The 15,859-nt window shown below is 43.7% G+C and overlaps 1 protein-coding gene across 1 annotated transcript in view; it reads right to left on the bottom strand.

Annotated features, from left to right (window-relative positions):
• Positions 1 to 15,859, bottom strand: part of LOC135916192 (probable maltase-glucoamylase 2) — a 91,550-nt gene that overhangs the window by 49,899 nt on the left and 25,792 nt on the right. The window contains exons 16-23 of the mRNA XM_065449475.2: positions 15,643 to 15,753; positions 15,196 to 15,329; positions 14,048 to 14,132; positions 13,477 to 13,533; positions 12,283 to 12,410; positions 11,676 to 11,761; positions 9,676 to 9,725; positions 9,395 to 9,556 (exon numbers count right to left, since the gene is read on the bottom strand). Coding sequence (XP_065305547.2) covers positions 9,395 to 9,556; positions 9,676 to 9,725; positions 11,676 to 11,761; positions 12,283 to 12,410; positions 13,477 to 13,533; positions 14,048 to 14,132; positions 15,196 to 15,329; positions 15,643 to 15,753 — 813 coding nt within the window. The remainder of the gene's footprint in view (positions 1 to 9,394; positions 9,557 to 9,675; positions 9,726 to 11,675; positions 11,762 to 12,282; positions 12,411 to 13,476; positions 13,534 to 14,047; positions 14,133 to 15,195; positions 15,330 to 15,642; positions 15,754 to 15,859) is intronic.

Here is a 15,859-nt window from a genome sequence, read left to right as displayed (position 1 = left end):
ATTATGCTCCGAAAAAGAAGAGAAGAAGACGAAGTTAGAAGCGATCGTGGAGCCGAGCGCGCGCCTGCATTTTTTTGAGTTGTTTTTAGCAAGCGTCGAATAAAGAAGACGTTCTCTACTTCGGCTCCGCTTCCTGGTTTTCAACAGTATTATACGTATCTATCCACGGGTGTACCGAACCGTTTTCTCGCCAACTTGGGTCATTGGGTAATCCATGGTCTAATGGGTAGCGCATCGGTCTGTTGTGCTGAGGGTTTGAAACCAACCATCGGACCAACTTGTGTCACTGGATATGTGGCAGTAGGAATTATGGTGCTTGGAGCATGGTAGGCTTGAAGAAAGGCGACGTAGGTCTGAACAAACGGGGAGTTCTACGAACAGGAATCACAAGGAGACATGGCAAACACGGAGATCCAGAAGCAACCAACGCGGCGGCGAGATGGGGCGAGGGTATGCGCATGCGCGGCGCTTGCTCTCAGGGGAAAGGAAACAGGCAAACAACGGCAATCACCGGCCATAGCTCGCCATCAAAGTGGGCGCTCGGTAACTACGGCGGGCGGCGACGTCGAGTACAGGCGTTGACACTCACAGTATGTGCCGCTGTTCAACGAACCTATTTGATGGCAACTTCGAATACTGGGTATGTGCAATTTGGTCCGTTCCGCTCTTCGATGAACCTCGTCGACATCAGGCTGGGTCATTGGGTTTGTGCTCCTAGTTATGTTCTGTTGTTCAATGGACCTCTTGAAGCCAACTTGGGTAATTGTGTAGGTGCCACTGCGAATGTGCCCCTCTATAACGAAAAAAAAAATCCGCCTCTGTTCCACCCTGTAAACGTGGATGTACAGCGAAGCTGTACGTTGCCGACGTTACACATCACCACCGCAGGCGACGTACGTCACGCCCGCACGCAAGTGTCTGAAAGTGCAGCATGGATCTTTAGTTTTCTAGGCTTTCCGTTGCGCAAGTACATTATTGAACTAAATGAACGTTTAGAAGTAAAATGCGTTATAGGAAGAAACCCATGTGACCAAGTGGTGACGTCGCGTTTGACACGATGAGGAAGCGTGATTTCATTATCACCTGAAACATCGCGTGATGACATCATCACGTGAAACGTTACTTGATAACGGCATCGCCTCGTGACGATATCGCCTAATGACGTAATGTGACGGCGTCATCACGTCGAACGTGCCTTCACGCTATGACGTATTCGTCAAGTGATGTCACTTTACGACGTCGTGTGACGCCTCTTGGAGAAGCAGCATACTGTGCGCTCCCCGCTTCATTGCACTATGTCCGGGATCGGCCCATGATGACGTAACGTGACTACGTAATCTCGTCAAACATCACGTGATGACGTGATCGCACTAAAGTTTGTGTATGACATCACGTCAAACGTTACGTTACGTGGTAACGGTATCGTCAAGGAGCGACATCGCCTAATGACGTAATATGTTGGCATCACGTCGCACGTGACATCACGCGATGACGTCTTCGTCAAGTGAGGTTGTCACCTGATGACGTGATGTGATGCCTCTTGGAGAAGCAGCACACTGTGCGCTGCTCGCTTCTTTGCACTGTCTACGAGATCGGCCCAGATTTTTGTGTGAGCAAAGGTCTCGCACGCGCACACGAACAAAACCCGACCAACATGCGATTAACATCTTCGCTGTAAAACGTCCTTTAAGGTTTCTGCTCAACTCGGCGAAATCGCACCCGCGCCACTGGCGGTTTTTGCGGTGACGCCGCTAGATGGCGCAGTGGGTAAAATGGGAAGCGCGAGACATGGGCCCGGCTGTATATACGTTTCGGCGTTGGCCATACCGTGGATTGTCACTTTGCTTCAATCTTAATCGCATGAATGTCGACATACATCGTGAGGTGGGTTCTACCGTATTTTTCTTTTCTTGGCTTCAATGTTATACCGCGACACTCTGTTAGCTTCCTCCAAACCTTCATGAACCCTTCATTTAGGGTAACGCCAAGGGCACCGAAGCGAAAATATAGACTTTCTCTTACCCATGACAGGCTGTATTGTTCCAGCGGTGCAATAGTGAATAAACGCGGTAATGAGGAAGAAAAACAAAGGGAGCGGGCAGCTGCAGCCGGAGTGGAACCTCGTAGAAAAGTCGGCACCGCTGAGCACTGAAGCGGCCTCCGTCTATTCTTCTTCCTTCCTCCTTAAAGCGCGTGGCACGTTCACTACATCATGATGATAATGATCGCCTCAAACAATGGCACGTAATAGGCATTGATTGATTGATTGATTGATTGATTGATTGATTGATTGATTGATTGATTGATTGATTGATTGATTGATTGATTGATTGAAAACTTTATTATTCTAGCGAGCTGGGGTTCCCTTCTCTTAACCTACGCGCAGGTAATGGGGGAGGACGAAGCAGTGCCCGCGCGTTGAGGACGGTCCAATAGGCAATCACTACTGTGAAGGGGCCCGTCATAATAGTATATACAGTATTATTACGGGCCTCCTCCACGCGTAGATGCTAAAGTGAGGGGACCCATTTTATTCCATCGCATATACAGTATATGTGCACAGAGTTTCGCTAGTCAGTGATTGGCTCGTCTCACTGGGGGCGCACAGTAACAACTTAACGTGTCACTATTCATTGTTCTGCGGCCGCTACAGCGGCATCTACCTGACGCCCTGTGGTTGTGCAACGGGCCGCCTCGCACCCCTTCACAGTGTCACTCCGTGTCAGACGTGGTGGTGAAGCATGGGAGAAAAATACAAGTACGGCAGAAGTGAACCAAGAAAAATAATAATGCAGCAACTTTTTTTTTAATTTGAATGCCACGACGCGATTCAAACCCAGGGCCCAACAATCATGAACCCGACGTTAAGCAACATGTGACCTAATAAAATATTCACCAATTGTGGATAGTCCGAGAATGGCGGGCACAATGACAGTCACACACAGAAGGGGCAATAGTCATACTTTAGGTGCAAATGCCGATTCCACTTTGGTAGTGTGGTAAGGATAAGCACTTCGCCAAAACGGGGTACCACGTTCATCACACCGTAGGTCGCGGGCGGGATGACATTGTCACGTCAAATGCCTCACCTAGTTCCGAATATTTGCTCCGGTATGTTTTTTGTCTTTAGGCAACCGGCTCGAGCCTCAAATAGCGAGGCACTGCCCTTTGTGTTATCGTACAGGTTTTCCCTTCTAATTTCTTCTCATTCTTGTAAATCTCCATAGTCCTCTTTGCTTCCTTTCTTTCCGATGACTCCTGGTTGTCTATTCAGTTTCAATTACCCTGTCCTTGGTTCCCAACTATCTTGACCTCATCCTCCATTTTGTGTCCACGCTTTTCAAGTACAAGTACTTGTGCACTTTGCCTGCCCACTTATCTGCATCCATGTTCCCGAGTCTTTCTTCAAAACTAATTTTGCTCTGTAGTTCTGCAACTTCAAAAGTGACCAAACCCATGTCACCCTGCACTGCCTCATTTATAGCTTTACCATGGGGCTCCCAAAGCCAACCAGTTTACCGACCTTTGGTTAACTTCGAACCCCGACAAGATATCCGGTTCTAAGCATTTATAGAATGACATTTGCGAACGTTAGCGCAGGCATCATTACTCGTTTCCAGATTCCACGCACCACCTCGTACTTATTGTGGACCCACAGTGCTATGTGTTTCATTGTTGCAGCAATCCGCTTCCCCTCTATTTTCAGATTCTCTTGGTGGGCGCTCGAGTAAGTCTCATGGCGCTTTCGGTGCGCCGCCGAAAGCGCCATCTAGTTCCTGTAGAGCAAACTACTCTGCGAAGAGGGCCTGCGTGCGTGCTTGTGCGTGTAGGTGTGTTTAGACCACACAGAATTTTTTTTTAATGGCCTCTAGGAGGCAGCGCAATTGCAATCATTGAGATGGATTACTCAAAGCGGCGCATAGTACTCACATGAGAAATGGAAATGCATATAATCGGCTATTTAGTAAAAACTCAATAATTAAAGTTTAAAATAACTACTTTAGACCACATATTGCAATTTGCGAATTGTAGCCGACGATTTTGCAAGTCACATTAATTTAGCATGATTCATAAGGATCGCACAGGTTTCAATAGATATGTGCCATGAAACTCGCGGTAAAAGTGCACTGTTGTTTCCCTTACATTTTTAACATAGAGTCGTTTTATACATTAAAGCACAAAAGCATCTGGAACACCCATGTATTTTGTCGCGCATTTTGGGAACACATCTCGAAGCAGGTGTGATCCTTAAAATACGTTCCAAGAGGATACGCCTTGCGAACAGACCGGATAAATTGTAATATGTGCCGAAAAGTAATAATTTAAAAACTTAATTCGTTATTTTTTTATTTAGGCAATCAATGATTTCCGTTTCTTGTGAAAGTTACGTCCGGCTCTTTCAGTAACACGGCTGAATTGCTAGAGTTATGCTATCTGCAAAAGGCGATATTTAAAATTTTGTATTGTATTAAAAAACATACCCGGTATAACCTACGCATTGTTAGCGTTCGGAGATGGGTTTTACTTGTACGGGCATCGTCCGATTCACTCAAGACAATTCATGCAAAGGTCTATTTGACCTTTCTTAACGACTGGCTTACTCCCCGGGCGTCCTTGGGGTTTTTGTTGAACATGTCCTGAACGTTCGGGGTCGTCGCATTCTCGATCGGTCACTTTAGGGGATAGTTTTGGGAGACATTAAGTCTAGCGCGATGACCCAGTGAGCCGTGAGGCACCCTGTGGGCGCACTAAAGTACTACTGCGTGACGTGAGAATAACTCCCGCCAAAGGTGTGCCATCAATATCGTCACATTCATTTCCGCTATCTCTGCCAGCTTCTTCCCCTAACGGGCATAGTAATGTGCCCAAATGCAAGCCATCGGCACCACAATCTGTTCAAATGTATTTGAAACAGAAAAGCCAGAAATGAACTTGTTAGACGACCACTGCGCCGATTTTAATGAAGTTTGTTGCACACACAAGAAGAAAAAGTAAAGTCCCGTTCTGGTACTCTGGGAATACAAATCTCACGCTCATTTTTTTTTTATGGTCATCGATGAGAATCGCAAGATAAAAAAAAAACTTTCGTACAGCCTTTGCGTTGTAACTCTGCGACAAAATCAGATAGCTTAGTTCTGTAAACTGCACCTGGTACTATAAACCTGCGAGAACCAGAATGTAAACTTACAGCTTACGGAAATGTTTTACTTCGCTTGCTACTCACTAGTCCATTTTACTTCGCAAGAGTGACACAACATGGCCATATTGTTGGTCATGTACCATATGCCATTTTTACGCATTTAGACACTATAACATGTACCACTTACGCGATCAAAGCGTCTGCTTTTGCTGCACAGTTCTAAGGTTACATACTGAATGCTTCAATTTCTTTTAACGGTCCTGTTCTCTACGACGTTAATGGAAAAAGAAAAATTACGTGTAAGAAAGTTAGGAGCATGAATTTAAAAAAAACATCTTCACAAAAATAACTGCTATTTGGTGCAACAGTAGTATGTGCTGCAACTACAACAAATTCATTGAAGTTTTCTTAGTGGTTTCCGAATGAAAGCACCCACGCGTTTTCACTAGTGTTTGAACAGGAAAAGTCCGAGCTAAAAGTTCTGTCTCGCTTTCCAAAACGTTTAAACAAAAGTTTTAAACAAGACCGAACACAGACATCATTATTTCTGCATAAAATTTCTAGATGCCTCTCGATTTAGAAAAAGTCAATAACTGAAAATAAAATTCTTTTTAAAAATATATTTTACAGAGTGACCTCACAGCTTTACCAAAAGGTCTGTACCTGAAGCAAAAATTTCAATAAAATGTATTTCCACTCGTTCTTGACACGGCACGTTTAGCGAAAGAACATTCTTCCACGTGGCGGGAATTTTATTTTTTCTGGCTCGAACTTCGCTGTGCACTACAAGGGCCCGACTGGCACTTCGTGGTAGTGGTTAGCTCCAATCTGTCTCATCGAACATTGGTGGCTGGCAGTGGGATTCGAACACACCACCTGTTGTTTCCGCCTTCCTAAGCCACTAAAAAGTCTTTGCATAAACATCTATCAACGATAACAAACAAGCGACAAGGAGATCACCAAGCAAACAAGTATGTTCACGAGACAAAACAAAGCACTTCGCTTCCGATACCACACGTAAGAGGGGGCGCAGATAACTACTAATAAGAAAATATGAAGATGCACAGTAGTACTGTACAAGTCAATAATAAGAATATTAGGTGACCATATTAAATGACGCTGAAAACAAGAAGTGGCTTATGATGCATTTTCACGCACAGACACGCACACTCATGTTATGATGCGAACATATATTCCACTCCATTCTACCCATAACACAATTTGAAGTGAAGCTACCGTTGACACAAAACAGTTGTTTCCGCATTCGGTTCCACACAAAAACAGGTATTTACTGGATTGTCTGGTGTATTTGCACATTGACACTATTTACATTACTTCGTAGTCACCAGCGCAGAAAAATGGGCACCCGTTTAGGTAAATCCCTTTGTTTATCTAACGGATACGTTATATTACCTTACCCACATCGCTCAAGCAGTCGAAATGGCAATTCAGGACGATGACAGAAATCACCACCCTACGTTACAATAATCCTATACAGTAGACTCTCGGTAAACAGAAATCGCTTAAACGAGATTACCCTTTAACGGAATGGCAGCTTTATGATTGGTTGGCATTGCATTAAGGCAACGCAATACGCTTGTTAAACAGAACCACTGTTTTTTTTTCAACCTCCAGCCAGCTTCTGTTGGCTTTTGCTGGTGCCGTTGCCAGTGTGACTCTATAGCGTTTTTCGCTTGTAATGGTGATTTTTTTTTTGCTTGTGTGTGTGCTGGCAATATCAATGAGCTGTGACTTTATTAGAGTTTCCAATGGCGGCACAAAATAGAACGCACAATGCGCTCACGGTGGAGCCGAAGGTCAAAGTTGTCAGACTTCGAGAAAGGTTGCTTCAATAGAAACGGCAACTTTTTTTTTGCTACATCACTATATTTTTTTCACTTACGCTTTGTGCTGCTAGCTCTAGTCAGCAAGTAGAAACTTCGTAAGAAGAATCCTTCCAATGAGATCCGCCACACCTATTATCTGCTGTTGACAATGAAGTAACAGCCCCTTTCAGAAGAGCATCTTGTGTCCACTCGAGCTCGACCTCTCGGTAAAAGAAACTCCTGATAAACGGAACTTCCTGATTTCTTGAGGTTCCGTTTAACGAGAGTCCAACGTAAGTTATGCATGGCTCATTGTAAAAGAAACGCATCGGCATCATTCCCATACAAACACTCAAGCAAATGAAATATTTCATGCACTTGAACGTCATGAAATTCCAGAAAAGCATACATTTCATCACGCGAATAACAAGGGTAGACAGTAAATATGTCACCTGTCATTCCACACACACCACCCTCATTTTATCTTTTCACGGCAACACACGCAACACTCCTCATTTGTTCGCTTAAACGTTACTCCGTCTGCAATATAAACAAAAGCATTTTCTTCCACCTCAAGAAAGATAAATTATGCATAGAAAGGCAGGGAGGTTAACCAGAGTTAGTTCCGGTTGGCTACCCTGCACGGGGGAAGGAGTCGGGGGATAAAAAGAGAGAATTAATGAAAGACGAGAGAGATACAGAAAAACAGAGAGACGAGCACAAACAATGTAACCGCGTACACTATACAGAAGGATTCTTAGTAGCGCGATTAAAGTTTTCTGCACGAAGTTTCCCTGGAAGCACTGACCTACAACTTTTAATTCTGACGGTGGACGATTATCCAGTCGGTCCAGCAAATAACTGGGCAGATAATTTGCCTCTCGGCACTATAGCGCCAGCAGACACAGATAATTTGTATGAGCGTCTCATCACATGTGTCATATCATGAGAAGCCAACAAACATGATATGACTAATAAAACTCGGGCCCCTCGGTTAGCCCCCTTCCTTCTCGTTCATCACATGTGTGTCGCACATGGGGCTCTTGGCCATTCCAATAAGAAACGGACAACTACTGCTACCTCAACATGTTCAGGCGAGACTCGAGATCTGAGTCATGACTTACATTCTGGCGAAATTTCTTGCAATCACGCGGGTAGGAAAATGGCGCACCGATGCTTTAGTATGCATGCGAATGCGGGCTATAGGGCGTGTAGGATTGACCATCTTCTCAAAGGAGAGTGGCCAACACACTTGTGATCAGTGTTGGACTGACCATTATCCTGCTTGTGATAGTGATCGATGCTGCATTGTCCCCGATAGATTAGTCTCCACGAAAACAGAACGCAATACGCTGATCTTGTATTGTAATTGTTTAAGGACGACTGCTTGCGATAGGGTGCATATTCACATCAAATGTCAACCTTGGGGTTAAGACGAGGTCTGTGATCATTGTGCACGGGCTTCAGCTTTCAATAATAATAGGTTTTCGTTTTCCTCGTTTATCTGCTAGGTTACATGCGAGAAAGCATTAGCACAAGTAGATGAACCATATTTCCCATGAAGATTCATTTGCAGAAAGAAATAAAGAAAAAATGTGTCACTGGCTCAGTCATGACAACGAATCACGTCGAATCACATGCAGCCCATACCAAATTTTTCATATCTCGGCATTCAAATGTCACAGCGTCCATTACAAAAATCACACAGGCGACGGCACCATATTCCTATCAATATAGTATTGTAAGGAACTCTTCGTTTCGTTCCCCGAACAGCGCAAGCCGCTAAAGGTCGTTCTTGGGCATGGCACTGATTAGACTCTCGGAGCCGTCGACTACGTCAGTAGAGTTGCAGAACGGCCTCTGTAGCCATACTGTTGAGAGAGCGTAGCTGCAGGTTCACCGTGACCGTCAAGCTCTGTAAATAGTAGATCGCAGTCAATACAAAAAAAGCGAAAAAATTGTCGCTGCAATGCCTTACCTTGAAGCTGAGGCTGAAGCTTATAGGATGCGGAAGACAGCTTCACATCGCGGTCCTAGCTACATCTTATTAATAGCGGTACAGCGAGAAACGAGATAGGAGGAGGAGGAAAAGATGCGGACAGGCCGCTCCCTGCCAACTGAAATTTATGGCTTGAAACGGGTGTTTGTATAATGACAAACGCGAAAAAAAAATTGAGAGATCAGCAGTAAGTACAGGCGTTTCATATATGCGTCGTACAACATTTAAGTATCAAAAACGAACTAGCCCAATTCAGCGCCCTCCTAGCTGAAACGAGCGTGTGTGCGTGCGTGCGTGCGTGCGTGCGTGCGTGCGTGCGTGCGTGCGTGCGTGCGTGCGTGCGTGCGTGCGTGAATAATTTCTCACAGAGATTCAGATCGAACTGAACCAGTTTCCTAAGGCGCTACAGGACAGAGCGCTCTTGCTTACCTTCTTGGTGGGATCGTGGAGCACCGAGTTCTGAGTCAGGCTGTTCTTGTTCATCGTCACCCTCGATGGTGGAGCGTCGACGTCGAAGAACACAATGTTCCTGACCGTCGCGTTCTGCCGCGTCCCGTTCCCGAAATGGCTGATGGACACGCGTAGGAGGTTCTGAAAGTAAACATTACGCATTAATGTGACTACTTCCTTGAGTAACTCAGACTGTTCAGAAAAATACGGAACCTCACGGCAAAAAATGTAAAAAGAAAGAAAAAGCGGTGTCACTTTACCTGAGCTAGAATAAAACTGAAGAGGTCATACTGGTTTGATTCAACGGTTCCTGGATGAACACAGAAAATGCAAAAATTTGAAAAAGATTAACCAGTTGCACAGAAACAAAGATAATTTACCCGCATTCACAGGGTAGAGTGAGGAATTGAGTGAATAGCTCTGGCTTTATTTATTGTTTCTACTTTTTTTACCAAATGGTATCAAAGCCTGAAACACAGTGTCATATCTGCATAAACACATTTATTGCTCAGGACGCGGTGTTTTTGATGATGATTATGATTATGATGATAGTTGAACTGTTTGGCATCTCCTTCGAAACGGGGCGGCGACAGTCGCCTAACCTTCCTGAGCTAATTAGGTTTTATATACATCTATTGCAGCCTAGCATTTTGCCTATTTCTATCTTGATCTTTTGTCTCTTCACTCAAACTTCTATTTCTATATTGTGCAGTTACTTATGCAAATAACAACCCCGGATCTATCGACATCGTCCCTGCGTTTTTTTCAACCAATACTCTAAACGTCTCTTGCTCATCTTAACTGCTGACCAGTTAATGCTTCCATTCGCTTTCAAAAGCAGCGCTTCTGGAATACGGACGTTTCCTACAGGTCTTGGTGGATGAATATCTTAAAATTCTATTATGATGCACTAGGTCGTCTCCGAACTTTTGCTGCATGTCTCATCGTGTTGCGAGTGCTTCTTTTGTTATGTTTTTCTTCTCAAGCAGCCAGCTCATTATCGTACATATTTGTCCCTCCAGATTTATTTCGTGCCGTTTCTGTAAATCTGTGTAGTCTTTTCTGTTTCTATCCTTTGCATCCAATTTACGGTCTCTGTTTCTGTCACTTCCTTCTTTTAAGACTCATGGTTGTCAACCTCTTCCACCCTGCACTGCCTAATTTGTGCTTTTACCGTGGGCCCCAATGCTAATCGGCACGCCGACATTTGGTTAACTGCCAATCTCGACAATTTCTCTGATATTAAGCACAGAATGTCATTTTTGAGCGTTGGCGTTGGCACCTTCACTTTTTTTAATATTCGATCTCTGCATCGTCTCATATTTATTGTAGCTTTGAAACGACCTATGTTTAGTTATTGTCGCATTCCCCTCCGCCTTCAGTCTCAGACTATCTTCTTGGAGAATGTTTCAGCAGATTTTTCCATCGTGTATATATCCAACCAAGCATTTATGTTGCTTGACTGTGGGTATGAATTGCTGTTGAATTAATACCACGTCATTACTCGTCCCTTCATGAAATATCGTAATTCCCGATTTTTTTTGTGCTAATCAAGGCCTAGATATGTTGATTCATTGCCATATGTGTTAGCAAGTCTCTGCAACTCTCTGACCTTGTCCGCTAGTATCACTATGTCGTCTGTATACATCAGCCAAGGGACCCTCTGTTGCAAATTTAGCCCATTAAGTATGTAAGATAAATCGAAGCCGAGTTCACTGACTTTCAGTCGTATTTCTATGCCGTAAAATAAAACGTGTAAAGTATAAATCCGTAGTGGTGTCCCCCGGAGCCGGCCAACAGGGTGGTCTACATAACTAATATCAAATATACAACACACCTGAAAAACCTTAATAGCGAAGCTAGATGTTACTATAAGAAAATTGTTTTTCGTATATCGAAGGTCAGCCTCAGAAAGTTAATAAAAAATTGTAATGCCAATATGCTACGAGCGGAGGAGTAGGAGTATATGCTAGCTTTGGTACTTCAAGAACGGGCTTCAAGTAAGATGCTTCTAATACGATGCAACAAGACGGATCTGTAACTAGAAGCATGCATGCGAGTGCTTTATTACTTTTCGTTAGTTTATCTTTTGTGAATCATTTAGGCAGAGTTTTTTGTAACAGTCAGGCTTACTGCTGCACTTCATACTATACCTCGCGTACACCAAGCACAATTCGTAGTTGCATTGAGATGCATAGATTTTTCTAATTTCTATCTGTGGCAGACTTGAGCCATATCGTTACAAGTTTTGGATTCTTACCTTGAGATATGCCGTCATCGACAAATAGCTCACCGGTCGCGAATCCATCCTTGGGGTAAACATAAAGGTCATACGGAACTTTTGTCCTGAAAAAAGAAAGGCACCCAAACACGAACAAGACAATTAAAATGCACCCTTGGAAGGCGGAGTTTTATATGAAGTGTTTACCTCACGAAAGTACTGACAATTTCGTGTTATCATACATATAAACGCTGAGCGGGCTACGATACGTTCGCTGTACTGTGCTCTCATTACGTCACAGGGTCGTTCTCACACAAACCACTACAGCCTAACCATGTAATTCTTACTATCAAAATCGTAACACGTGCAAAAATGCCACTAGAAGTGCTGCTACGTTTACAGAAAAGTTATCCTGCTTCCTACGAAGGTTTATAACTCCAGATCAAGTGACGCTCTATAGAGGCGCTCATTCTTTATATAAGACATCACACAACTTTGTGGTCGTGGCTTCTCTGTGGAAAAAACTGTGCACAAGAGAACACTATCGCAACTACAGTTAACATTCGAATGTGCCACTTAAGGTGCGCTAGAAACTCGTATTCACATACAACCCATCGGACTTGCAAAGTGCGATGAGATAGCTTACCTGTCCATGGTGTTCTTCAGTGTGGGCTGAACTGGGAGCACCTGCCCTCCCCTCACGTGGACGAGTAGTGTCGAGTTCTCCGTTACACTGCGGCTCTTCATTTCCGTGGATCCGTCTTTACGCAATCCCTGTAGCGGCGCAAATAGACGGAGCATACGTTTTGTTACGTGTCGTATCGCAACTGAACAACAATGCACGTCGCACAAGGGAGGTCTTGGGGGTATCGCACATCATACGTTGCCCTATGCCTGTCATCGAACATTGCTCTCTTTCCTCTCTATGACATTGAACATAGGAGGGTGTTATGAAGAAACGTATTTTCTAGGTATACGCGCCGGCCACGTTTAGGGAAATTATATTCTCCGCTGCAAAATGATTACCCTTACTGTTAAAAATTGCAAGCTCAGTTTTAGAAGCTCTTGAAAAATTATCGTTTGGTGCTTCTTTAATAAGGTTACATTGTTTGTGATTAGAGAATATTAGTGTGCTTATATGTCTCGGACAATACAACAAAAACCTGAGCACTTTTATCTACAAAAAATCTCATGTGCGTTGTCACCTCAGTAGCTGACGTAAATTTGATGTTAAACGTAGTCAAGTGTTCATACATCAGTAATTAAGCAAAATATGTTTGTAATTTTCTCAGCATAAATTCTGATGACTATTCTCTTCTGAGTGACCGTTAAAACATGAAAAAATAATAATAACTAGCTGTTGAGTTTGTGTTACACTTCTGATGACTCGTCAGAAACACATCAATGTGTAAATAGAAACTAAATGACAATTTTGTAAAGATAGTTACTACTGACCGCCTAGGTGCAGAAGGACGTTTCAGCAATTCCGTACGGCAACAAAATACTAGTAAAGCTGATAAAGTGTGAAACGAGAGAGAGGGTTACGACCAGCGGTACTGGAAGAAACGAGAACCTCATACAAAGTTTGAACACCCACTCAATTTAAACAGACATAGTGGGAACACTGAGTTCGAAATGTGTAGCGAAGAATGCGCAACGAACACATTAAAGGCTTCCAACATCGTTAAAGCGAAAAGTTGTTTGCTAGGAAAAAGATTCTGCCTGCTTTCCTCTGGCTACAAGCTTGTCCTTTCTTCTTGGCTATTAACTGCTAAAAAATTCAATCTAACATGTGCCAATGTATGCAAAGCAGGGGGCGTTCGTGCTCTGAGGTACTCACCGACGTGAAGTCAAACCATACGTCAGGCGGGAGGTAGTAAGATTGAGTAGTTGCATCCTGCAAAAGTACAACACTCATGTGGCGTACCCTATGCTAACTTAAAAACGTGATTTGATACTAGATCGAATTTTTTCTTGTCATATTTATGCGTTTTAGTTACTATTTGTTAATATCGAAGCATTGAAATAACCTGTTGGCTTACAAGGCTAAAAAATATCGTTGGGTCGTTTAAAAGAAACATAAGTGAATTCTTCCAGCTACAAACAGGGCTATCATTACAATCTTAAGCCGTGCTCTGTGAAAACTATATATAGAAATGCTCATGATCCTCTCGTTCGCGCTACTAAAATGGGTGAACTTGGTGAACCTTTTCTATGATTTTTAGCAGTCTGTAGATGAGAATTTCATTGTATTTAGAAAATTCGAGCAACAATATGACTGGTTTGCTTTTAATCGATAAATAGCTATCGGTAATCACTATCGATCGATAGCGTGATGCAGTGTAGACGACATTCGGCATTACAACATGCCATCCTTATGACGAAACCGAAAAGCAATACAGTAACTTTACCTTGTCTAAAATTGGAGAAAATAAGATGGAAGAACCCCACATGAATTGTTCGTCGAGGGCGTAGGTGGCTTTGTCCAGCGGAAACCTTTGGGGAAAAAAAATAAAGATAAAGCGGCTTGAGGGAGATTCTATGTTTAAGTGGCACCGTACATTCCGGCACGAACGTACCGGTTTCAAATGCTGCAACCGTTTTATGCTGCAGCATTTGCGACGTCTATTTTGGGTTGCTTTAATAAGCCGCCTTAATCCGCTGTAATCAGGGCCACATGTGCACACGTGAATGAACGGTTACGCATCATTATCATCAGCGTATGGCATGTCCACTGCCGGACGAAGGACTCCTCCAGCGGTTAACCTTGTTTTGCGCCACCTGACGCCATCGTTTGTCTGCGAATTAACTAATTTCATTGCGCGACGTAGGTCTCTGCCGATCTTGACTTTCGTACCTTTCACTCACCCCGTAACTATAACCGAACAACGATGATCTACCCAACGCCTTGTATGACCTGCCGAACCCCAGTTCTCAAACTCAACGATGCAGATATCACCTACCCCGTTTTCGTTCTAATGCACGTCGTATTCTTCCAGTCTCGTTAAGCTGCGCCTATCATTTCTAGTTCCATCGCACGTTGCGCGGTCCTTAACCTATTGTCGAGCTTCTTAACCTCCAAGTTGCTGTCTCATGTGTTAGTACCGGTAAAATGCTATGATTGTAAACTTCCCAAGAATAGTGGCAATGGCGCAGGGCAATAGTAACACGTGACGAGCAAAGTTTGTTCACGTTTTCGTCGTGTGCAATCCTCCGTCGTGTGCATCTTTGATTTGAGCCCAGGTTTCGCACTACAACTTAAACATTAGTGGTAGAGTGATCGCTGGCGCAAACACAGCTCCAGTGAGAACAACGTAGAATCTTCTTGAGCAGGAATGTTATGCACTTTTGATGCCCTTGTTGTCAGATTGGACACAGCGGCACTATATGTCACAATTGTGACATACAGTCCGAGCTTGTGACTTCTTAAGCCGTCACAAGTTCGGACCTTTAAGCCTTCGTCACTAGTGTAAGAAAGGCTAATTCTTTCTAATTTTATTCAGGCGTGACACTCAATGTTGCTTTTCGCAAACGAAGAAAACAGTTGTTTGAAACTTACTCGAAGAACAGTGGTCTCACGACCGTTCCACCGCTGAAGCTGACCCTGAAGAACAGTGCGTACAGAACAGGCAGTAGACTGTACCTCATAGCGACGGCATCAAGGGCCGCGGGTGACATGGGAAGTGTGTCTGCCTGTGCCAGGCAGAACAGTAATATACAATCGATTAGGCATGACTGAAACTGGGATCATCCGTACCTTCGGATAACACGAACAACCATTAAGCTTTTTTTTAGAAAAAGCGCTTTCTTTCTTTTTTTCTCTCGTCTTGCTCATTACAAGCTACTGACATTTCTGTCAAAAGGTGGAAAATTTTCATGGTGCAGGCTGTAGTGGAATATAGGTAACTGTTTCAAAGGCAATACTTTTTATGCCTTTCAGAAGGCTTAAATGGTGATTCTGTTTTCAAAAGGAAGTTTTGTCGATTCTGAGCCGTGCGGTACTTACACTTGAACGTTTCATCCTGAAGTCCAGTCCAAGGGGAAAGAAGGCCCCAAGTTCGATCCATCTCTGGCACAAGAGTGTGGAGCTATTCCCCGAACAGAGGGGGACTCCAACCTGCACAGAAGTTCAAGAGCGAGCTACGTGTTCCCGTGGGAGTTCCTAAATAAAGTACATGTGAACAGAGGTACATTTTTTTCGCTGGGCTTTCAAACAACCAGCT

Source organism: Dermacentor albipictus, chromosome 9, assembly GCF_038994185.2.
Source record: "Dermacentor albipictus isolate Rhodes 1998 colony chromosome 9, USDA_Dalb.pri_finalv2, whole genome shotgun sequence".
NCBI lineage: Eukaryota > Metazoa > Arthropoda > Arachnida > Ixodida > Ixodidae > Dermacentor > Dermacentor albipictus.
The sequence above is the reverse complement of the archived record's forward strand: the minus strand, read 5'-3'. Positions and strand labels throughout refer to the sequence as shown.